We start from the raw sequence: 25,212 nt of genomic DNA, 5'->3' as shown, positions 1-25,212 counted from the left end.
ATGATGCATTTTTTTTTCGTCATCCTATGCGTTGACACAATCAGAAAACCCATCAAAACAAACATTTTCGCCACTAATTTCATTGACAAGATTAACATGAACGGTCGCACTACTGTTAAACGTCACTTATTACAGGTCATTTCTCCCCAGCACTGTCGTGATGTGTGTGTTGTGTCATTTTCTGCAGGTGGTCGTCAGTCGTCAGTGTGTGTTCAGCGTTTGGGAGCTGCGTTGGTCTGACACGCCGCCGATGTCTCTACAGTGTGCGTTCTCTGCCAGCTTCGCTCCTGCAGACGCGCCCGACGCTGACCTCAAATCCTACAGCTATGACTTCACCCTGGAGAGTGTTTCCGTAAGTCTGTTTATAGTTAAAGGCCGTGCGTCCAATCAAACTCTACAGTATTATGGCGCTAATTCATGTAATATGGCTCATATACTAGTTCAATATTTTGCATAGTATTTGTTTCATGGGTTAACCCTTTAAGCTTCAATTGGCCCACTTTTGCTCTTTACATATTATTGTAATCGATAAAAACATCAAACTGATCTAATATTCATGTGTCATAAGTTGTTGGAAATCTCTCAAAGAGTAAAATACAACCAGACTATTTGTTTTACACACAGACAAAAATATAGCGAGTAATAGTTAACTATATGTGTTTGACAATTATGTTGCCGTTGCTTATTTTGCTTATAACGTCACGAAAAATACACGGAACATAAATTATCACTTACCATTACTTAGAGGAGGTGATTATCTTTAAACAAACCTACACACAAGATAATCAGATGTATAGATCATTAGATAATCTAATGAATTAGATACCCAGATAGCACATTATGTGTGCTATCTGGGTAAAAACACGTTAGCTAGGATCAAATGACTTCATCGGAAGTTATGTAGTATGTTTTCCAGCATCATGAAATACTAAACCCAATCGTATTCGGATTCAGATCGCTGCAACCAGAGGTGAAAGTCATCCAAATATGGGCAGAGAGGATTTTTCACTGTAATTAATTACATATGACCACCAGGAGATGGCGCCAAATACATGAGACTCAATGATGACTCAAATGACACAGAATGAGATCTCGTTACTCATGCCTGTATGCTTTTGAGAGAGAGCAAACCTCTACTTATTGTTACATACAATTATTATGTTTTATTTGTCTTAGGCTGCTAAATCACACTTCTGTTGTTGTTTATGCAGACGTTGTATAGCGTGCGAGCAGAGATCTGCCCGGTGGCGGGTGAGCAGCACTGTCGCACCGGCGCTCTCTGCAGACTGGAGGTGTCACTGACACGTCTCACAGAACCCAGCGAGACAGACAGGTCAGACGAGGAGGTCAGTGAGACGGAAGGACTGCGAACATCCAGACTCATGTATGAAGGTACGACACACAAAACAAGTTTCTGTCTTGTAAACAGTTCTGACTCTGAATTCTGATGTATATGTTGCAACTTTTGATTATTATAAATAATAATTCTGGTAATTGTTTGTGTGTCCGCAGTGATTGATAACAATAGTAATTGGGCGGTGTGTGGCAAGAGTTCAGGGGTCGTGTCCATGCCGGTGTCTGCCATGGCGACACACAAGGTTCATATGGAGATCATGCCGCTGTTTGCTGGTCACCTGCCGTTCCCGAACATCCGTGTGTTCAAATATCTGCCTCACCACACGAGTCCTGTAATCCAGCCTGACCCAGGTCAGATTATGTTCTGTTGTTACTCACTAAACTTCTTTTGTCAGTAAATCTGGATATAGTGTAGCTTTTACTGTAATTCCTGTATTTATAAATTAGAGTGATTAAAAATACCATTATTACTACATCAAAACTGAAACTCTTGCAGAAATGCACATGCATAATTAAATGTACATTATGAACTCCCAGTGCAGGCTGATTTAATTTATATTACTCTTATAGATTTACAGAACATGTGACATTTACAATATGGAGGATTTCTTATAGAATTTGTCTTTAGAAATGAACCAAATTATTGAGGACTTGTGTTGAAATCTGCATTCTTGCCTTAACGAGTGACGATTTTACATTCAGAGCTGTCGGGTTTGATTTGGCGGGAAATTTCAGGCACATTTGTGTGTTTATGTCATGTCCGTAAACAAAAAAAAAAAAGTAAGTCTGGCGGTGGCAGATATGCCTCTTACTTGCTCAGACAACATCATTTTTAGATAAACATAGGATTTTCTTACCTTTACTGCTGGGTGATATGGCTTAAAATCTGTCTCTATATTGTTCAGATTACTGACGATATTTGATATGTACTGTAAATTGATCATTTAGCGTTTTCCCTGAAATGGCTTAAAGATGTTTATTATTTTTAATAAGAGGACGGATAATTTCTACCCCTCAGTTGCTTCTGCGTCTGAAACTGTCAATCTGCGCATCTTATCACGTTACTCGTTGAGCACGTTACCATGGAGACGTAGCGCTATTCTCCGTGGCATCCGCGCACAACTCACCACACTCCCCACCGAGAGCGAGAACCACATTATAGCGACCACGAGGAGGCAATAATCGATGTTTCAAATAAGCAACTATCAGCACCGATTAAACGGTAAAACCGATACACATACCTGCAAACTAGATGAAATTCGCTGTTTTAAATCCAAAATAGGTCATTTACGTGATTCACGCAGATCCGATGAGGTGTTGTGTTCGGCCGATCGTGTCCGTGATAAGAGCGACAGAAGCACAACTCCGCCTCAGTGTTTGACCGACGCCACGCATCTCTGAACGCAACAAGCTCCAATAATCACGTATCCAAACCAGGGGAAGATATCCTTCCTGTTGCATTGTACGGTACAAAACCGGTTTTCTAACCGTATTTATCGCTTTAAATTCTCCACAGAATTTGTAAGTCCAGAACAAGACTTCAACATGGTGTGAAATGGCCACAATGTTTGGCTTTTAGTAGCACACAAACGTGCTTCATGATGTCTGTTTACATAGATCTCGTATGTTCTTTACTGACCGTTGTGGATTAAAAAAGACATTAATGTCAATCACATATAGCGCAGAACAGTGCAACGGTGCAGCGACTCTCTCGTCTATGACTTCTCATGGCATGATTGTTGGTGTCAGACGGGCTGGTTTGAGTATTTCTGGGATGTTCACACACAACGGTCTCTAGAATTTACTCCGAACGGTGCCAAAACAACAACCATCCAGTGAGTGTCAGTTCTGTGTATGAAACACTTGTTGATGAGGTCAGCAGAGAATGGTCAGACTGGTTTGAACTGGTAAAGTCTACAGTAACTCAGATAACCACTCTGTACAATTGAGAAGAATATCATCTCTGAATGCTGATCTGAGATGCGGGTTGGCGCTGTTTTGCTGGCACGAGGGGGACCTAAACAATATTAGACAGGTGCTTTTAATGTTGTGGCTGATTGATGCGTATCACATGGCATTATTTGATGTTTATTTAAATGTTTAGGTAAACGCTTGTCTGGATATTCTGGTTGAACATGTATATTAAGGAATTTATTCATTTGAAGTATTAGAAATAACACAGTGACGTCATATATTGTGTGATTAATAAAATAGAAAAGTTAATTTCTGACACTGACAATAGTTACATACAATCTGAACATACTCAAGAAAATAATAATAATAATAAATGCTTTTCTTAGTCATCTCAGTTGCGTGCTTTGGTGTTGTTTTCCCAAAACAAAAGTCTCTAAAATAAGGGTACACTTAATTACTTACCCTGAGATGAAATCCTTCAGTCACCCGTGGATGGGACTATGCCATTATTATGCAAGGAATTTTGGCAAAGGAACATGTTTTTAAATATAATAGAATAACAAAGAATAAATGCATTGATTGATGCATGACAAAAATGACGTTTCGCATGGCTAACGCCCCCATCACCCGCTCTGTCACCTTTTTCCATGGCACTGAGTTTGCAGGTATGGATATATCGGTCTAACTCCAGTTAAAACCGTTTAATGCACAGGTGTTCCAGTCACCGTTATTTATTAATGCACCTTGAGACATGGCAAGAGTTTTATGCCTGCGGATGGAAATATAGTGTAGGACGTCTGATGAGTCTTAGAGCCGGGATTAACCATCACATCAAAACATCATCAAGTCATGCACGGCCATCTTTAACTGTGACACACAGCAGAGACACCGGTGTTCATCAGACCTGTATGACTGGAGATAATTAAAAATGCACCTGCACTTTTCTCTTAAACACTCATAAGCCTCGACAGGAAAGTATGGTTTGACATTCAGCACGATGCACAACTGACGAAAAAATCGAAACAATCGTTTCCTCTGTGAGTTACTAATGACCACAGATGTCCATAGAGTCCAAAATTCTTTAGTGTAGCTTTTAAATAGTACACATAACACAGTGCGAAAACTAAAAATAGTTTTTGAGTAGTTAGCTACTTGTTTGTGTGTAGCTTTTATGTAACCAACTCATTTTTGTTTCTGTCCTCCAATCAGACTCGTGCCTGGAGAACGATAACCTGTTTCTGCTGGATAAGGGTTTGGATGATCAGGGCGACACGGCGAGTCTGCGCAGCCGAGGGAGCGTTCACTCTCTGGGCAGCGGAGAGCAGCAGCCGCGCAGTCTCCCCATGCCAAAGCGTGAGGCGTTCCGTCCCGGTCAGGTCTTCAACAGCACACAGGGCCGTCAGGTGCTAGTGCTGCCCGTTGCAGACCATCACATCATGGAGGTCAACGTCACATGACACCTATGGATGGCCCCGCCCCGTCTCGTCCTGGACGCCCCTGTGTGCGCCCTCAGTGGACCAGAGACGAGGAGCGAGAGGGGCGCGGGCAACAGGGAGTCTGCTGTGCCCGATTTGGGATCCGACGGGCGGACGTTGGGCTTTGGTCTGGCGTGAAAACAGAAACACAAATGAAAACAAACTCATATCACTGGAGCCTGAGAATCATCTGCTGTCTTAAAACATTTATTTTAAGCCATTGTTTCCACGTCATGCACTTAATGTTGCACTCCACTGCAACTGACACTAGATGGCGCCAAAACACTCTGTATCTCTTCCTGTCTCGGACACACATAGAGACGGTTACCAGGGAGATTCACTCAGTCACAATGTCATTTCTGCATCTCTGTGTGTGAGCGTTTAGAGTCGCCCCCTTCTGGTTGAACTATTTCACTACACCTTCGTTTCAGTCTTGCTGTATTGTGTGTTTGAACGGAGGGGCCGTTGCTTTATCATCACATTCTCTCTTTGTCAGGTGGTGAGAGCGCCGCCTGCTGTACATACAGTTGAATACACAGATGATATTTGGAGAGAATCGCTGTTTGACGCATCGGCTGAACCAAATACAGTTACAAGAGTAAATACCACATTAACTGAAAGTCACTTGAGTTTAAAGGAATATTCCGGGTTTAATACATGTTCAGTTCAATCGACAGCATTCGTGGCATAATGTGATTAATTTTTGTGGTAATCAAGTAAGAGTCGTTCCTCCTTTTCTTTAAAATAAGCACAAATGTGTGTTGCAGTGAGAGACTTACAATGGAAGTCAATGGGGTTTAATCTGTAAACATTAAAATACTCACGGTTACAAACTTATAGACACAAGACATAAACAATATGTGTGTTAACATGATTTTACTGTCATAAAATCACTCGCTAACCACATCTGTGTGAAGATGAAGACAATTTTACAACTCCGTTGCCATGACGACATATCAGTGTAAACACTAAAATCCTAAAATGATTTAAACAACTTTACAGCTCAATTAATACAAGAGCTTTAACATTATAAGCTTCAGAGTTCGGTCTTTAAACCCCATTGACTTCCATTATAAGTGTCTCACTGGACACACATTTGTGCTTATTTTAAAGAAAAGGAGGAACGAGTCCAAATTAATTTTTACCACAAATGCTTTCGATTAAACTCAACTTGTATTGAACCCGGAATATTCTGTTCAGAAAAATTATAATTCTCACTGGGAGTATTTTTGGGAGGAACCTATTTATTTCACTCAATCATATTTACACTCTGCAGTCAAACACCGATCCAAACTGAACTCAACGCAGATCCATGCAAACACGTCACGAACACGTCCAGGTCATTTCTCACGCCACAATCAATCTTTAAAAATGACAGGAATATTCTGGGTTCAAGTTGTTTTTCTCTAATTATATTTTGCATAATGAAAATGAAGCCTATTTTCAGGAGCATTTTTTGCAGTTTGTCATTATTTCCATGACAATTAAACAACAACAATAATGGGTTACACTTTATTTTACAGTGTTAAACCTATAGTAAGTACATGCTCATTAGTAATAATCAGTCATTACTTGTGTGTAATTATGCATAAATGACTGTTATTACATAGTCATTACATGTAATAAGTGTAACAAGGACATTGTAAAATAAAGCGTTACCAAAAAATGCTCTAATTTAAAAGAACGTGTTATCTTGATTGTGCAGGACAGTTGTAAGTGCACATAGTATTCATTACGCTGAATTAATGTTTTAATTACGGTTGAAAATGTGTTTGTTCTAAAACTGGCTTCATTTTCTTTAAGCAAAATATCTTGAATGTTTCTGTTTTTAGTGAAATATGAGTTACATTCTTCGTCATATTTCATTCTAAATATATATAGTTACAATAGCGTTATATATTGAGAATCGTCATTGGCATTAATGTGAACTTCAACTTTCATTATTTTAATGGTTCACAAGAAGTCCATTTACTTTATGCATAATATTTGTATTTAATTTCTCTGATTTTGAGGTGAAATCTGTGTATTTGTTGCTCATAATCTCATCATCACAATATAAAATGTTCAAACTGTCACTATTTATTTTTCCAGTTTCCTCTGATGTCATTCAGGGATTTGTATCGGGCCAGTTTCCAAGACTCTCTCACACGGAACATTCTGGACTTTTGGGGTGTTCGACGGGTGTTTGGGTTTCAGTCTGTGACGTCAGGAACCGTTTCACAAGATGTTTGTACATTGTCAAAGATCACAGATTGTGTTTAGATTATTGAAGTGTTAAAAGACGTGTTCAGTTCTTCAGTTTCCTTGAATGATCAGGTGATTAAAGATGACAATTATAAGCACCGTTTATTAAAGATGGTAAAAATATTCAGAATAAAGTGGAGGCGTACACAAACACACCAGTGCCTTTAATTGACAGGCTTCAGCATCTAAGAAAAAACATAAATTAATCTGCATATAATAAATAACAATTGGCAAAATGTTTAAATCAACACACATTATAAAATTAAGGCGCACACAGTTTGGCGTCTGCTTCAGTATTGATGCTTCTTCGGTCCTCGTAACGGGCTGTTTTTCTTCGAGACCCGATAAATCTTTGGCACGAGGTTCCATTTGTCCTCTTTAAACGGTGAAGACTTTGTCCTGTCTGCCACTTTCTTCTGTAACCTGATGATCACAGAGCGCACAAACACCGTCAGGAGCGATAAAACAAATCATCCGGGGATTAAAACTGTCTGTAAGCGGTTTAATTGATCAAATTACACACAGAAATCTCCTTCTGTTACAGCGCTTCATTAAGTCACCACCAAATTCTTCGTTTAGCCAATCAGAAGATTTTGAGGCATTTTTGGCCTGTCAATCATTCTCTACAATCACTGGACAGCCCATAGATGGACAGAAGGAAATATTTATAGTACTACTGGACTAGTAGTAGATCGAATAGAAGACGTTATTTGGTCATGCATTATATATACACTCACCTAAAGGATTATTAGGAACACCTGTTCAATTTCTCATTAATGCAATTATCTAATCAACCAATCACATGGCAGTTGCTTCAATGCATTTAGGGGTGTGGTCCTGGTCAAGACAATCTCCTGAACTCCAAACTGAATGTCAGAATGGGAAAGAAAGGTGATTTAAGCAATTTTGAGCGTGGCATGGTTGTTGGTGCCAGACGGGCCGGTCTGAGTATTTCACAATCTGCTCAGTTACTGGGATTTTCACGCATAACCATTTCTAGGGTTTACAAAGAATGGTGTGAAAAGGAAAAACATCCAGTATGCGGCAGTCCTGTGGGCTGAAAATGCCTTGTTGATGCTAGAGGTCAGAGGAGAATGGGCCGACTGATTCAAGCTGATAGAAGAGCAACTTTGCCTGAAATAACCACTCGTTACAACCGAGGTATGCAGCAAAGCATTTGTGAAGCCACAACACGCACAACCTTGAGGCGGATGGGCTACAACAGCAGAAGACCCCACCGGGTACCACTCATCTCCACTACAAATAGGAAAAAGAGGCTACAATTTGCAAGAGCTCACCAAAATTGGACAGTTGAAGACTGGAAAAATGTTGCCTGGTCTGATGTGTCTCGATTTCTGTTGAGACATTCAGATGGTAGAGTCAGAATTTGGTGTAAACAGAATGAGAACATGGATCCATCATGCCACTGTGCAGGCTGGTGGTGGTGGTGTAATGGTGTGGGGGATGTTTTCTTGGCACACTTTAGGCCCCTTAGTGCCAATCGGGCATCGTTTAAATGCCACGGCCTACCTGAGCATTGTTTCTGACCATGTCCATCCCTTTATGGCCACCATGTACCCATCCTCTGATGGCTACTTCCAGCAGGATAATGCACCATGTCACAAAGCTCGAATCATTTCAAATTGGTTTCTTGAACATGACAATGAGTTCACTGCACTAAAATGGCCCCCACAGTCACCAGATCTCAACCCAATAGAGCATCTTTGGGATGTGGTGGAACGGGAGCTTCGTGCCCTGGATGTGCATCCCACAAATCTCCATCAACTGCAAGATGCTATCCTATCAATATGGGCCAACATTTCTAAAGAATGCTTTCAGCACCTTGTTGAATCAATGCCACGTAGAATTAAGGCAGTTCTGAAGGCGAAAGGGGGTCAAACACAGTATTAGTATGTGTTCCTAATAATCCTTTAGGTGAGTGTACATTTTTGCATATATACAGTGAAATGTATTTGTTTTCACAACAGTGGCATCTTGGCAGTGCTGGGGCTTGAACCCTTGACCTTCTGGTCAGTAACCCAGAGCCTCAACCGCTGAGCCCCAACAACATCTCTGTGCATGTGTCTATTTGGAGGGCGGAGTTTTGGGCAGAGGGGGCATGTTTAATTCCATGTCTGAGGGGCTGAACATGTTCTTGTGTTAAAGAAACAGATACTTGATACAGCACAATGGATAGAACAGAACGCAGGTGTCTTGAGACGTGTTTTAAAGATTGAAGCTCTTTAAGCTTCACACACACCATCATAAAAACATAGCGCTCATCCACGAGACGCGCGCAGCGGTTAAAGGCAGATATGGAAGCTCATTTCCGCCACATACATACATATATATATGTATGTATATATGAGAGAGACAGAGAGAGAGAGAGAAAGAAGTCAAAATTCAGAGACAGTTATAATAATCAGATAATCAAAAAGTGTGATTCATAATTATGATTTAGTATCTCATAAATTTACTTTTGATCTGATAATTATGACTATCATCATTTTGACTGAGCGAATATTTAGTTGTAAATGTGGCGGACATGAGCTTCCATATGTAGCCAAACATGACCCGTCAGTCTGAACTTCAGCGGCTAACACGGTTTACAGCTCCTTTAAAATCACACCATTACATTTTATTTGGATTTCAATTTGACACGTTTAAGGGCAGATGACTGCAGTGTGATGCTTCATCTGGAACTATTATTGATCATTATTATAAATGATACCTGCAGCTTTAATGAGCTCATATTAAATATATCATTGATTTGTCACACCGCAGAAACACGTGAACTACTTGAGGCAATAAGGTGACACTTTTATTTATTCATATACATTATAACCCAAAACCTTGATGTGGAAAATACAGTTGAGCTTTCTGTGGGAATGAATGTTGTTTTGTGCAGATTTACTCACACGAGTCTCCTGCGCTCTAACGCTTTTCTAGTGGCAGCGGACAGTGAACTCTTTCCTCTCGACTGAGACGCTTTATTATCCTGAAACACAGAATACAGAAATTCATGAAGTCAAACATAAAATATCAAACACTTCCTACTGAATTGTTCTCAGTGTTACTCCACTACTGTTGACATTACTGGTGGAAATGTGCATTGACACGGGGTTTGTTAATGTCAACGACAGCGAACATCAGGCGAAAAACACGTCTCATGACGATAATCAAACCGTTTTCATTCAAACAATGTTGATGAGAAATAAAACTATATTGAACGATTAAAACACATGAATAAAATCTCCTACATGTGAAGAATGCTCGTGTATTTATGATCTGATTTCTCATGTCATTTAATCGTACATATGAAACATTCATCTTTAATATGTTTGATTCATATTTCAATCAATGCAAGTCATTTATAAAACATTCTAAATATTTGAATGTGTTCCGTTACAGTTTGATACATGTCTGTCATTTTACACATTGTCAAATACAATGACGTTTATTTACAGTCAAATTTAAATAAATGTAGTCGATATTTGATGCCATATTCAGTCAAAGGACATTTTTATACAAAGACTTATAATTAAATTATTCATTATTTTAAATGATGTTATTATAGATAAAATTAGGTTTATAAATAAAAAAAATAAAAAAAGATTAATTATTTAAACCACATTTATGTTGCAAGTAAAGCAGAATATTCCTGTAATCTGCATTACTGTATTCAGACAGGTTTTCCTCACGTGTTGTTTGAGTTTTCGGTCTCTGGTCAGTTCCCTGTCCCAACTGATCAACTGCATCCTCTCACAGCTGCTCGTGTTGAAGAAGACGTCGTGTAACTCGTATCGTGCAGCACGCAGCTGATAACACACAGAGAGAGAGAGAGTCCATGTACATGCTGTTTAAAGACGGAGAGAAAACAAGAGTTTGTGCTCATACCTGTAGTGTGACTCTCTCCTGCAGCATGAGGTCGTGTCTGCTGCTGAATTCTCCTCTGACGGGCGTCTGATGCTGGAATGAGAGCAGGAACTCACGAGTGTCCTGAGAAAACAGCCAGCCGTAAATAATCACTGACAAACAAACACCAACACACGTGAAAGACACAAACGACCTCACCTTGATGGTTCTGACGAGCTGTGACACGCGTTCTGTGTGCAAGAGTCGACGGGTCAGGAAGCCCTTCACCACCGCCGCCACCAGAGTGCGACACATCTGCTGCAGGACAGAGAGATTATAAACACGTTCCGAAATCAACTTTCTCTCTGGACTGGATTCTGAGTGCACATTTATTAATAAAATTACAGCTTGATTAATAAATGTGATATTTCCCATGATTTGTCTTTGTTTTGTCTCATATTTCATCTGAAGCTCTTCACTCACACTTTTGCACAATAACCTTTGAACAAACTTTATCAGGGGTCAAATTGTTTGGTGTGGTGGAAATTATGTCACAACCGTGGGACAGTCAGAATTTATGAACAATTGATAGAAATGAGTTTCACATAGTAGATGTTGAAATGGTTTCGGTTTATTTCACTTTTTGTTTAGATAATCATAGTACATGTTTACAATCTTATGATTAATAGAATTATTATGATTAAATTTTTTTGCTGTTCTGATTTGTAAGCATGTAATTCTGGTTCAGTTCAAGCCATCCGCCTCCAAAAAGTCTTATTTTATTCCACTAGATGGCAGAAAGTACTAGAATGTTTTTTTCCTCCATCACATTCCATCACAATACACAGATGTGAACTGTAGGGGGCGCTCTAACACATTTTACCCCTCACAGATGTGAACTGTAGGGGGCGCTCTAACACATTTTACCCCTCACAGATGTGAACTGTAGGGGGCGCTCTAACACATTATACCCCTCACAGATGTGAACTGTAGGGGGCTCTAACACATTATACCCCTCACAGATGTGAACTGTAGGGAGCTCTAACACATTTTACCCCTCACAGATGTGAACTGTAGGGGGCTCTAACACATTATACCCCTCACAGATGTGAACTGTAGGGGGCTCTAACACATTATACCCCTCACAGATGTGAACTGTAGGTGGCGCTCTAACACATTATACCCCTCACAGATGTGAACTGTAGGGGGCTCTAACGCATTTTACCCCTCACAGATGTGAACTGTAGGGGGCTCTAACACATTATACCCCTCACAGATGTGAACTGTAGGGGGCTCTAACGCATTTGACCCCTCACAGATGTGAACTGTAGGGGCGCTCTAACACATTATACCCCTCACAGATGCTGAACTGTAGGTGGCGCTCTAACACATTATACCCCTCACAGATGTGAACTGTAGGGGGCGCTCTAACGCATTTGACCCCTCACAGATGTGAACTGTAGGGGGCGCTCTAACGCATTTTACCCCTCACAGATGCGAACTGTAGGGGGCGCTCTAACACATTTTACCCCTCACAGATGCGAACTGTAGGGGGCGCTCTAACACATTTTACCCCTCACAGATGCGAACTGTAGGGGGCGCTCTAACACATTTTACCCCTCACAGATGTGCTCGTCCATAGACATTCAGTCTAATGTTCAGTTCAAGCAACACCCTCATTATTTAATTGAATATCTCGGCCTCTGAGTGGACTACAAGCTCAATCTAGGTGTCATTAGAAAGCTCAGATCCTTCACTTTGCAATGACATTTTATCAGCAATAATCGACAACATATATTTCAGATGATTTGGTTAGCATACTTTTCCTGCTGGACCGCATATTTTGTTCTGGACATCTAAGATATAATATTGGATTATTCACACAAGCAATCTCAAGTAAACAATGGCTCAATTTCTGGAAAACGTCCTAAGGTAAAAGCAGTTATAAAGTTTTTAGCTATTTGAGGCTTACAGCAGCAGTTATCCGTTTGTATTTGATGACCTACGGAAATTATTTTTCACTTTGTGATTCTTTTATAAATCTTTTAAACTGTAGTATTAGTGCAACACAATAAACTATAGTCATATTCATGAGAATAAGAGCTTTAATTTGATATATGACTTGTCCATTTAGGTGCAATGTGAAGGACTTTTATACTCATTAATACCACATAACCTCTAGGTGGCACTTATTTGCGACGTGGATGATTTAGGGCCATATTTTGCTATTTTAAGTAACAAATGAATTATGTATCTGTAATATTATGAATTATAATATTATATATTGATTTTCACAATATAGCGCCCCCTTATGGACCCGCCGGCAGGTCCACAGTCTCGCACAGGTTAAACGTGTAATAATTTGAAATTTGATAATGTATTTTCAAAGTTTAACATTAAAAGTCTGGGTCTGAAGACTTCAACAGACAAATCTGCACATGAAAGACATTTGAAAAGTATCAAGAATAAACGATGAACACCTAGTAAAAAGTTAACGAAATCTTCATATAACAAAAAGAAAAATGATCAAATGTGTTTGTTTTAAAAATAATCAACCCCTGGGACATGAAAGTGCCCCCGAAATTAAAACCCACCCAAATATCAAATACTTCAATTTAATCAATTAATATAATCGGTCAATCTGAAGAGAGAATTGGGAGAAATGTTCTCAATCAGCATTAACTCATAATTTAAGTGAGAAGTATAAAATCAAAATGGAATAGAACTGGAACAGAAATGTACTGCATGTTACAAATACATAAACCAAATCATTACAGGGACATTTTGAAACATTTGGTGGCATTTTCACCCATCGTCCTTGTTCAATTTTAAACACGTCATCTCACCACAGCTGCCAAACTATTACACTGCAAAACATCATTTTCTTACATTTATATTTTTGACTTATTTTCTGTAATAAATGTCTAAACATCCTTGAAGCAAGGACAAAAGAACGGCATATTATATCAAGTCTTGTTTTAAGAAATTAAACTAAATTTGGTGCATTTCAAGTTTGACCAATGAGGGAAGAAAAATACTTGTTTCTCTTTGGATCAAGTTTTAGTTTTACCCCATTGGAAAAACCATTTTTTCTTGCTATAAGAACAAACGGCACCAAATTTTGTTCGGTTTCTTTCAAAACATCTTTTGCCACTTCTCAAGTAAATGTATCTCGTTTTAAGACTGTTTAGATATTTTTTTAGAAACAATGTTTCTCTTAATGCATATGCTAGAAACCTTGTCATTATTGTGTGTTTGTTACCGGTGAGCTGCGGTGTGTGTCGCTGAGGTGTGTAAACTCAGTGTGTGTGCAGACAGACGGGGGGAGGGGGGAGGTCGACGTGTCCTCCAGACGTGTGCTCGCGGTGGGACACGGGAAGGACACGTGCCGTAGAAACTCGTAGCGCACCGCCAAAGACTGAGAGAGAGAATGCAAATCAAACAAAGAAAACAAGACAGACAGACATGTTGATAGAAGTATGTTCACTTAAGATCAGCAGATCATCAAATTAACCTCTCATTTTCTGTCAATTCACACACACACACACACAGACACACACACACACACACACCACAGGCTGTTTTTATCAAGTCAATGTGTTCATTAAAAGCCTGTTAGATGCCTTATATTAGAGGCTGTAATTATAGCGTACGGACACGAGCTGTGAAGAACTCCACGAGACAGAGACGGTTAAATATATGAAACCTCAACACACAATGTTGTCTGTCCTAATGTCAGACAGACAGCGCTGGACTTCTGCCATGATCTTAATCCAGTCCAAGGAGACTCTGAATTAAAATGCCGCCTGAAAGCTTTTTTACTGGACACAAACAACAAGCAAACGTCTCGCAGCTCATGAGACGAGATCAAACTGAGGCTTGTGTTATCATGCAGAGGATTCGCTCAAGGACTTCGATGATTCCAGTATGAATCTCACTTTAAAGTTTGACCCATTCTCCTGAACATTTCAAAGGGACAGTTCAACCAAAAATGAACATTGTCATCACTTACTCACCCTCATGTCATTCTAAACCCAAAAGGAGATGTTCGGCAGAATGACAGGCTCAGTCACCATTGTATGGAAGAAAGATGCACTGAAAATGAATGGTGACTGAGACATTCTGCTGAACATCTCCTTTAAGAACGGGATTCATTTACATATACAAGTCTTAAAGGTACAGTAAGAAAAAAACTGTTTAATTTTAAGGGTTAGAGAGAGGCGGATTGTGGGAAATTAAATTACGACTAACATTATAAGTACATCAGTAAATATCAGGGTTGTGCTCCATTCAGAATGGAATAAGGAATACCAATTTAATTCCTGAATTTGGACTGGATTTGAATTGATGTAGCAAAAAGGATGTAGAATTGCAATTCAATTGGAATTTAAGGAAGTACAATTAAAATGGAATGAAATTCAAAGAATTCCAAAGGATTAAGTTTATTTAATAAATTGTTTTATTATTATAACATGAAACATGTTATCATATTATATGCATAACAAATGGGGTGTTTCCAGAATCATTTCACTTTAAAAACAATTCTTAGATCAAGTAAACAATGCTAAAAAACATTAAGCGATTTACTTGATTATTGTAGTTTTTTCGATTTTCAGGAACGCAATTCAAATAATGAGAGGTCAAATTGGCCATGTGAAATTGGCCACTGGAACATGTTTATGTGGTTCCCAGCATGCACTGGGAAATGAATAATATGGTTGGAATGTTTGGTTTTATTTACATTGTTGTTGTTGATTTTGTTGTCACAGTGGGTAACTTGTTGTTGAAATGTCAGAATAATAGTAGAGTAGAGATTTATTTCAGCTTTTATTTCTTTCATCACATTCCCAGTGGGTCAGAAGTTTACATACACTTTGTTAGTATTTGGTAGCATTGCCTTTAAATTGTTTAACTTGGGTCAAATGTTTTGGGAATTTTGTCTCATTCCTGCAGACAGAACTTGTGTAACTGAGTCAGGTTTGTAGGCCTCCTTGCTCACACACGCAACCAAACTTTAAATTCCTGTCTGATGTCTTGAGATGTTGCTTCAATATATCCACATAATGTTCCTTCCTCATGATGTCATTTATTTTGTGAAGTGCACCCGTCCCTCCTGCAGCACCCCCACAACATGATGCTCCACCCCCATGATTCACGGTTGGGATGCTGTTCTTCGGCTTGCGAGCCTTTTTATGGTGGTTTTGGAGCAGCGGCTTCTTCCTTGCTGAGCACCTTTCAGGTGATGTCCATATAGGACTGGTTTTGCTGTGGATCTAGATACTCGTCCACCTGTTTCCTCCAGCATCTTCACAAGGTCCTTTGCTGTTGTTCTGGGATTGATTTGCACTGTTCGCACCAAACTACATTCATCCACAGGTACACCTCATGTTCAGTACACCTCCTATCAGAAGCTAATTGGCTAATTGTCTAAAAGCTTGACATAATTTTCTGGAATTTTCCAAGCTGCTTAAAGTCACAGTTAACTTAGTGTATGTAAACTTCTGACCCACTGGAGTTGTGATATAGTCAATTAAAAGTGAAACAATCGGTCTGTAAACAATTGTTGGAAAGATTACTCGTGTCGTGCACGACTTGCCAAAACTATAGTCTGCTCATATTAAATCTGTGGAGTGGTTAAATAATGAGTTGTAATGACTTCAACCAAACTGTGTGTAACCTTCTGACTTCAAGTGTAAATATAGGATGAAATTGACAGAGTTTAAGAACTCTTCTTAAAGTTACTTTAAATATGTAATTGTTTAATATGTAAAATTAATATGTATTATTACAGCTAATGTGTAAAAGTCATGACAGGATGGCATTTTAAATGAAGTAAAACTTTAAAAAAAGCAATGCAAACTTTCCTTAAGTTCGAAAAACATCTCTTTTTACAGTATTAATAAATCAGTAATATATATATATATATATATATATATATATATATATATATATATATATATATATATATATAAAATGTAATATGTTCAAAATGCCACCAATAAAAATCTGTATTTCGTTTATTTCACTCTATTTAATACATTTTCATTTTATGGTCTATGGTGGAAGAACAACACAGGAATGCTCAAAATTTACCAATATATTCAAATTTTGAATCTATTTTTATCTGAAACAACATGGTGGATCATTTCTGGTGCTTTACAGTTTTTGTTGTTTTTAGAAAGCAATGTTAAGTCTATAAATAAAAATTATAATTCTACAAAATCTAGATTATAAGTCTATAAAATGTGTTGTGTGTTGTGTGACAGTATTGAATTTCTTTGCACTGCATTTCAGTAAATTCCACTTCCTTTCATTCCAATTCAACTTCCTGTGGGGCATGGCCAATTCAATTTGAATTTCAACTCATGAATTGAAAGGGATTTTGCACAACTATAATGTAAATATACCGATCTTATAGTTTGTTCCTCACCTGCAGTAGTCCCTGTTGTTGTCTGCGTTCTTCCTCCATCAGAACTCTCACCTGATCCCCCTGCGTCTGCGCAGACGACTGCAACACTGATGACATCACTACACAAACATCATTCGTTTCATTACTGACACACAGTTTCATACAGCACACACCGTTATAATTAATATGCAGTCAAACTATTATAAGACAGAATCAGAGAAAGAAACCGTCTTTAAAACCCAAACTATAAACTGCAATTGTGTTCTACATTACGTTACACAGTAACAAACCTTTTTTTGATTTGAGACTTGATGGAAGTCATTACTTGAGCATCAGTGAGATTAACTCAGAAAACGCTCAGGCTGATGTGCAAGTGTTTCAGATTCATTTAAAACAGAAGAGCAAACTCTCAAGAGTCAATTAATTCCTGAACAACACTGCACTGGTCACGCTGTATGATTTGATTCACTAAAAAGAACCGACTCATAATAGTAATTTGCTAAAATGGGAACCAGACTACAATTGTAGAACTGTATATTGAGGGCTGCAGATTTAACAGAATTGACTCAGAGTAATTTGTTTGGGAATCGGAATACACTGGTCCGTTTGTTTTGAGCTGTAGATTCAAAACAACCAGTTCATAAGAGTCATTCAGGACGCTGGGTAAAAAATGCTGACTACCACCCCTGGAGTCCCGAGTTCGAATCCAGGGTGTGCTGAGTGACTCCAGTCAGGTCTCCTAAGCAACCAAATTGGCCCGGTTGCTAGGGAGGATAGAGTCACATGGGGTAACCTCGTCGTGGTCGCTATAATGTGGTTCTCGCTCTCGGTGGAGCGTGTGGCGAGTTGTGCGTGGATGCCGTGGAGAATAGCATGAAGCCTCCACACGCGCTACGTCTCCACGGTAACACGCTCAACAAGCGAGTTGGTGGTGGTGTAGTGGGCTAAAGCACATAACTGGTAATCAGAAGGTTGCTGGTTAGATCCCCACAGTCACCACCATTGTGTCCTTGAGTAAGACACTTAACTCCAGGTTGCTCTGGGGGGATTGTCCCTGTAATAAGTGCTCTGTAAGTCACTTTGGATAAATGTAAATGTAAACAAGCCACGTGATAAGATGCGCGGATTGACGGTCTCAGACACGGAGGTAACTGAGATTTGTCCTCCGCCACACAGATTGAGTCACTACGCCACCACAAGGACTTAGAGCGCATTGTGAATTGGGCGTTACAAACTGAGCAGAAAAAATAAAAGTAATTTGTTCGGGAATCAGATTACATTGGTCGTGCAGAGAGACTGCTGGTATTGAATTGCTCTGCAGTATTTTATTACGATGTTCTGTCAACATCAGCCGAAAATCGTTAACGGAACAGAAAGTCATGAAAATCATGCAGTTCTGGTATTTTTTTTAAACTGGATCCAATTCTCAGTTCCCGACCCTACTTTTGACTGGTAGAATATCATTTCTATGAATGGAAAATGTTCAAACATGCTAAATAAAAAAAAAGTATTTTTATAAAAAAAAGATTCTCTTTTAAATATAGTTAGTTGGAGCTGCAGTGTGTGTCTGACCTTTGGGTGTGCTGGTCTCTCGTCCGGGGTTACACACTTCCACCTCGTTCATCAGGAGCCTCCGTTTGGCACGGGACACGCCCTCATGACCCCCCATCTCAGGGGTCAGCTGCTTCCCCTTTGTCCAGAGCTCAGAGGGGCTATCAACATCATATGACGAGCCAATCAGAGAGCTTCCTCCTCCCTTAGACTGGTTACTGGTGTCAGCGAGGATGCCTCCTGTGAGTGTGGGGAGTATGGAATGATTGACAGTCTGTATTGCGTTTGAAAGTCTGAATTTGTGGGTGAACGTTTGTGATGGCGCTTCGTCTCCAGTGCCACAATTGTTTGCAGCGTTCTCTCGCTCCACAGTTTCATTAATAGTGACCGCTGAAGGCCTTTTCAAACAAACATCTGGAGAACTTCCTTCTTGGTTCAGTGTGATGCGACTGTTACCAGTTTGTGAGAGCATCAGCGTTGACTCCAGGTCGGATATGAGCGCTTTAAGACTCGATAAGTTCAGCTCTAACTGTGTGATTTGTTCCGTTTGCTCAGTGCTTTGCTTTAAAGACTTTCCTTCATCATGGTGATCACCTTTAACTATTGGTTCAGCATCACACTCCACACAAACTGTTTTTACCAGCGCTTCACGATCAGGTGTACCACTACCTTTTTTGCTCCGTACGGGACTCAAGCAGAACTTGGGCATCGGGACGCTGGTGAACTTCATCCCTGTTGCTGCTGAAGAGGATCTGGACAAGATTTCGGCCTTCTGTTTGGAGAGATACAGAGATTTGGCTGTGACGGGAAGTTCTGTTGAAGACAACAGAGAAAGATTGTCAATTTCAGCTGTCAGAGTGTCATCATGTTCTGCAGGAAGAGCGTCAGTGCTCATGCTACAACAGGTTTCATTTGTGATGTCTGTGTGATACGCTTCGGTCTCAAGCGGTTCTGAGCTCACGCTGGTGTCGGACTGCTTTACCAGCTCCTTCCTTTTCTCTCTGGCTTTCCTGAGCTCGCTCTTCAAGATGTGTTTGGGAAAGAATTCCTCGTTTTCTTTATCCGACAAGCTGAGATCGTCAGCGGTGGGTTTGAGAGTTCTGGTTTGATTTCGCAGCAGGCGCTGGCGTCGCCGGTACTCCTGAGATTTCTTCAGCAGATTCTGAAGACTCATTCGGTACGGTCCCTCGTCCAGGTCCAGTTCAGACAGCGGGTTTACTGGTTCTGTAATATTTTCAGCTGGTTCTGAATTCTCCTCCTCTAAGAACACTGCATCCACTGGAGCGTGACTGATTATGTCACTTCCTGTTGAGATGAATTGAATTAAAGTGGAACTTTATGGTCCTCATAGGGAAATGTTTCTTTTTCAATTATTCTACAGATGCTTTATGAAAAAGCTGCACTTTGAACTTCTAAACAAACAAGCCATTTTGCCAAAAAAGATTCACTTCATAACACACAATACATTTCATACAACGCAATTAATGTAATAAATAAGTAAACATATACGGTGATACATCGGTGCATCCCTAAATAATATCCATCTGTTGATGTTTTTTTTATTTGAACATCTGATAGAAATGTCATTTTTTTTTGTTTAATGATGTCATTTTTATTGAGTTAAGGCAATTTATTTTATAACTTTTTCATCGTGATAAAGGGTTTTAGGGGTCGTTCACACAGAATGCATTCTAGCGATGGATGTCTTCGAAATTTGTTACAGTTCTTGACATTTTTTCAGTGTTTCGCAAATGAGCAGCGAGTCTTAAAAATAGTGTAAATAGAGAAAAAAATGATTCAATCATGCCAAAATATCAACAACTACAGTGTTGATCAACACAAAATAGGTTTTGTTTGAAAGTTTAGAAGATCTACTTTATAATGCATGCAGACATAATGACCAAAACTGAACAAGTGCTTTGAAATTTGCAGACAAATCAGAAGTGTTCTGTTTTGATAATTTATTAATAATTTAGCGCTCTACATTTTATTGTAATCAGTAAAAACATCAAACTCATATGTTGTTGGAAAGTTCTCCAAGAGTAAAATATAGCGAGTAACAGCTAAATATATGTCTTTGACTATTATGCTACATAGTTGTTGCTCATATGCCGCATTATCGCTCATAACTTCACGAAAAATAAACAGAACATAAACTATCACATATAATTATTTAGAGGTGATTATCTTTCAATCGAGTCCACACACAAGATAATCAGATGTATAGATCATTAGATAATCCACATGAAGCACAATGTTACATATGACCACCAGGAGATGGCGCCAAATACACGACACAGACTCAATGATGACTCAAATGACACAGAATGAAACTCATTCTGTGAAATCTCATGACTAAAATCATGTCTGCATGCTATGCAAACCTTTAGTCATTGTTGTGTTTGCATGTGTAATTAGTTCTTATGTACAATTATTATCTTTTATTTGTTTGGAGATGTTTTGGACATGTTTTGGATGATCAATTATATTTGTAATGTTATAACTTTTGATTGATTTGTCGTATTAACTCAAAATTAGATACAGTTGAGATGATTGGGAACAAAACAAAAGCAGTTTTTCAGAGCCAGAGAGATATATAATTTCAAATAAGACAAATAGTATTTTTTTGTGATTTTTCAGCAGTGTCTTACAGTCTCAGAATGTATCATAATTACATCTTAACAATGACACCAAACACTTAACCCTCATTGTTTTGCTTTTTGTCAAGTTATAAGTCTTTAATTTAGAGTTTGCCACTGTAACAGGAAATCTTTAAAAACACCTTCAGAGCTTAAAGGGTTAAATAACTGCATCGTTCCATTCCAGTGCTCTCAGCCAAGATTTTCAATGTGTTCAATATAAATAGCCCCTAATAAAGGTCATAATTTTATACAAATATTTGTAGATGTTTTTTGTTATAGAGGTTTATGGGCTGTGCGGTAGATGTCTTTAAAAGTTGTATTCCATTCTGTTGCGCTCCAGGTCTTTAAACGCAAGGAACACATTCTGTGTGAACAGAAAAACAGCCATAACACACACACACACCATTTTAAAACATTATTAAACAATAAATTACAATCAATTGGAGGTCAACCGATATTGGAATTTGCTGATGCAATAACAAAGGTGGTGGAAAAAGACGATAGCCGATTAATCGGCGGATAGGTTTTAAAATCGAATGTGCTAAAAATATTTGCTGGGTGCAGATATAGTTCAAAATATATAAAATTAGCGGCAAACACTGATATGATTTTTTTATGGAGCTGATAGTTTCAAAAGCAGCAATCGGTGCCGATTAATCAACAAAAACAATTAATCTGTCAACTGCTACCATTGAATCAATCACAAATATCTCAAATAAAAACCTGTTACCAAATGCATATGACTCCCAAACAAATCTTTTTTACCTGCAGCGTTGGTTGACTGTGTCATATTTAAGTGAACACCTCCGGCTGACCTCGCTGTCCCCCCTCCTCCCTCCCCTTCCATCCAGCTTGAGTGACAGGTGATGGCTGTGTTTTCATTGGTCACATATCCTGATGACATCATCATCATCTGGCTGCTGATGTCACAGTGTGGATGTTTATCGGAGTGATTGTCGAATCCTTGACGTGTGTGTGACTTGAGACCGACTCCCTCGAACAGAACTGTGACCTGTGTGTTCTCCAGCGAATCGTCTGCTGGAAACGCTCTCAGCTGATTGACAGATGGGCCATCGTGAGCGGTTGATGTCAGAGGTGTGTGTTGATTGGATGTGCTGATGTTCCAGTGTGTGATGTCATCACTCTTATGAGGAATACTCACAGTCTCTTTAAACTGAGACACAAACAGAAAGAGGAAGATACATTTAGAGATTCTCTTAGTAAAGATTAGATGTTGACAGAATGAGAGTGATGTTTATGTCAGTAAAACCCACACTGATGTGAGACTCTTCCTCACTCCTCCTCTTCATCAACCTCACGGCTCTTTCTCTGAGTCGTCTCATCTCGTCTCGCTGCTGTTCATTGAGCTAATAAGCACAACACAGACATTATAATCATATACATTCATGTATAATGTCATATGATGATGATGATATTAATACCAGAGGAGGAAGAACAGATGCTCCATGAAACACAATGACTGATGAAGATTTAGAGAAAGTCTGCGGAATATCAACATCAGCAGAAACTTCATAATGTCTCTTGATGAAATCTTCATAATTCTCCATGACACTATAAACAGAAGAGAGATTAAACACACTACAGTGATACATACTAACAGAAATCAAACATACTAAATGCACAGAACATACAAATAAAACCCTTCATGATATAAAACACAATGCATACTAAAACAAACATGCATTACAAGATCAATGCATTCTGATACTGGTTATGAAACTGAACATACAAAATATACGAACACAAACTCTTTATGATTTTAACCCTTGTGCGTCAATTTATAAAAGTTACTCAGAGGTCCTTAGAGGACAAAAATGTCAGTGTCAAAAAACGTTATTATATATTATTACATAATTTCCACTTTCAATGAGCTAATTTTTTAACCAACATCAGTCCTGATCATAACTTCCAAATATTCATTCATTTTCAGGATTTTAACCTTTTAAATGACATTTTGTTTACATAATGCCACTGTTTTATTTTTAAACACACACATTTCTCAGTACACACTCTGACATCCATACCAACATACACACACACACCATTTTATCTGCATCATGTATTCAGTTGTCCTGCAGGTCTCTATAATACAGCAAACAGAAAATAGGACAAAAGCTTGTATTTGCTCCATAGGCTAAACATGAGCAAAATGGCGCCATCTGGTGGAACATATTAAAAATCTAAATTTTGAAGACAGGTCTCCGGATTAAAAGCTGAATATCATAGAATTCATGATTTTATGCTTTAATGACACTGGGATCAAATATGGCCGTTTTAATGGGTTTCAATTGGGACATTTTTGTCCTGAAGGTCCTGAGTGTAACTATTGTGTGTACACAGTGTATTATAGATGTGTTATAGGAACATAGGTTGAGGTTGGCTAAATGTATGCCGTTGGCATTAACACAGCCAAAATTATGATTTATTTTTTATTTATTTTTTAAGAAGAAAATGCCTCGATGGTCGCACAAGGGTTAAATATAAAACATACAGAAACAACGTGTGATAAAAGAGACTTCATTGTGTGTTAATACAACTGTCTCTTCGTTTAAAACTGTGCTGTGATCTATATAAATGCCCTATTCGATTCATTAGAGCCACAAAACAGAGTAAACATGATTATTTAAAGATAACCCATATTCTAAAGTGATTACCTGAGAGTAAAGTTGTATCTTCATGAGGTTTATTGATGTGTTTCGTTGTCTGTTTACAACCGCTTCCGCTTACGGTTAAAACCCGGACTGGACTCAAACTGACAAAAGTCTTCAAAAGAAGCTTTTATAAAAACATTATTAAATCTTAATAACATTTAAAAAGTAAGATGATAATAATAATAATAATGTACTTATCTCTGTACTTAATGTCTAGTTTATTATTGATTTCGGGTTAGTTTTCCAGTTGAGTAAATTAGTGTGTAGATTGAGATGCACTCCATGTTTTATCAGATTCCCACACGCATGCGCGCCTCTCAAGAGCGGGAAAATGCTCATCAGAGACCCGGATGAGCTGCTGGTGACGTCATAACACGAGAATCTGACGATTCATTAGGTGTGAAAATTAATCTTTCTGAAAATGTATATATATATATATATATATATATATATATATATATATATATATATATATATATATATATATATATATATATAATTTTAACGGACAAGGATTACAACCAATTATGGTATTTCTTGTTAAATTCTGTTTAATTATGGGAAAATACAATATTCATGAGCAAACATGTGCTAAAAGAGATCCACATGTATTTTGAAACGTTCCCCTAACGTTAGCTAATGGTTCCCATTTGGTATATATATATATATATATATATATATATATATATATATATATATATACCAAATGGGTTAGCTAATGGTTCCCATTTGGTATATATATATATATATATATATATATATATATGTTGCAGGGAGGTTTTTGCATGAAACGACTTAAGAACTTACTGTATGCAGAACGTTCTTTGATGGTTATTTTTAGGTTATATATTTTTTCTTACCATAAACTAATGTTCTCAAAACGTTGCAGGGAGGTTTTTGTGCAATGATTACGTAAGAACTTAAGCAGAACTTTATTTTTAGGTAAAACAAAATTCTAACCATAAACTAATGTTCCCAAAACGTTGCAGGGAGGTTGTGGGGCAACCTATACAGAACATTCTTTGGTGGTTATTTTCAGGTTTTCTTTTTTTAATCACATTTTTAATAATATTACAATACAGCATTAAAACAAG

The 25,212-nt window shown here is 38.4% G+C and overlaps 2 protein-coding genes across 5 annotated transcripts in view; one reads left to right on the top strand and one right to left on the bottom strand.

Annotated features, from left to right (window-relative positions):
• LOC127626101 (trafficking protein particle complex subunit 10-like) overlaps nt 1-4,727 on the top strand; it is a 54,571-nt gene extending 49,844 nt beyond the window's left edge. Inside the window, 4 exon segments of the mRNA XM_052101658.1 lie at nt 188-352; nt 1,212-1,392; nt 1,513-1,707; nt 4,480-4,727. Coding sequence (XP_051957618.1) covers nt 188-352; nt 1,212-1,392; nt 1,513-1,707; nt 4,480-4,727 — 789 coding nt within the window.
• A 2,540-nt stretch (nt 4,728-7,267) lies between these two features.
• On the bottom strand, nt 7,268-24,365 carry si:ch73-100l22.3 (uncharacterized). Of its 4 annotated transcripts, none has more exons than XM_052101665.1 (12): nt 24,122-24,365; nt 22,889-23,018; nt 22,721-22,813; nt 22,212-22,620; nt 18,826-20,109; nt 17,275-17,372; nt 14,107-14,262; nt 11,064-11,159; nt 10,887-10,988; nt 10,691-10,807; nt 9,908-9,987; nt 7,268-7,412 (listed from the first exon to the last, which is right to left on the bottom strand). In XM_052101665.1, exons 2-12 carry the CDS (start codon nt 23,012-23,014, stop codon nt 7,280-7,282), a joined length of 2,694 nt encoding a protein of 897 aa, XP_051957625.1. In that variant the 5' UTR covers nt 23,015-23,018; nt 24,122-24,365; the 3' UTR covers nt 7,268-7,279. The 4 variants fall into 4 exon arrangements, with proteins under 4 accessions (XP_051957625.1, XP_051957624.1, XP_051957626.1 ...); XM_052101664.1 differs by having other exon boundaries at nt 11,064-11,162; nt 24,122-24,364; XM_052101666.1 differs by lacking the exon at nt 14,107-14,262 and having other exon boundaries at nt 11,064-11,162; nt 24,122-24,363.
• Nucleotides 24,366-25,212: the final 847 nt, after the last annotated feature.

Source organism: Xyrauchen texanus, chromosome 32, assembly GCF_025860055.1.
Source record: "Xyrauchen texanus isolate HMW12.3.18 chromosome 32, RBS_HiC_50CHRs, whole genome shotgun sequence".
Taxonomy (NCBI): domain Eukaryota; kingdom Metazoa; phylum Chordata; class Actinopteri; order Cypriniformes; family Catostomidae; genus Xyrauchen; species Xyrauchen texanus.
Note: the sequence above shows the minus strand (reverse complement) of the source record. Positions and strands in the feature narration are given on the sequence as shown.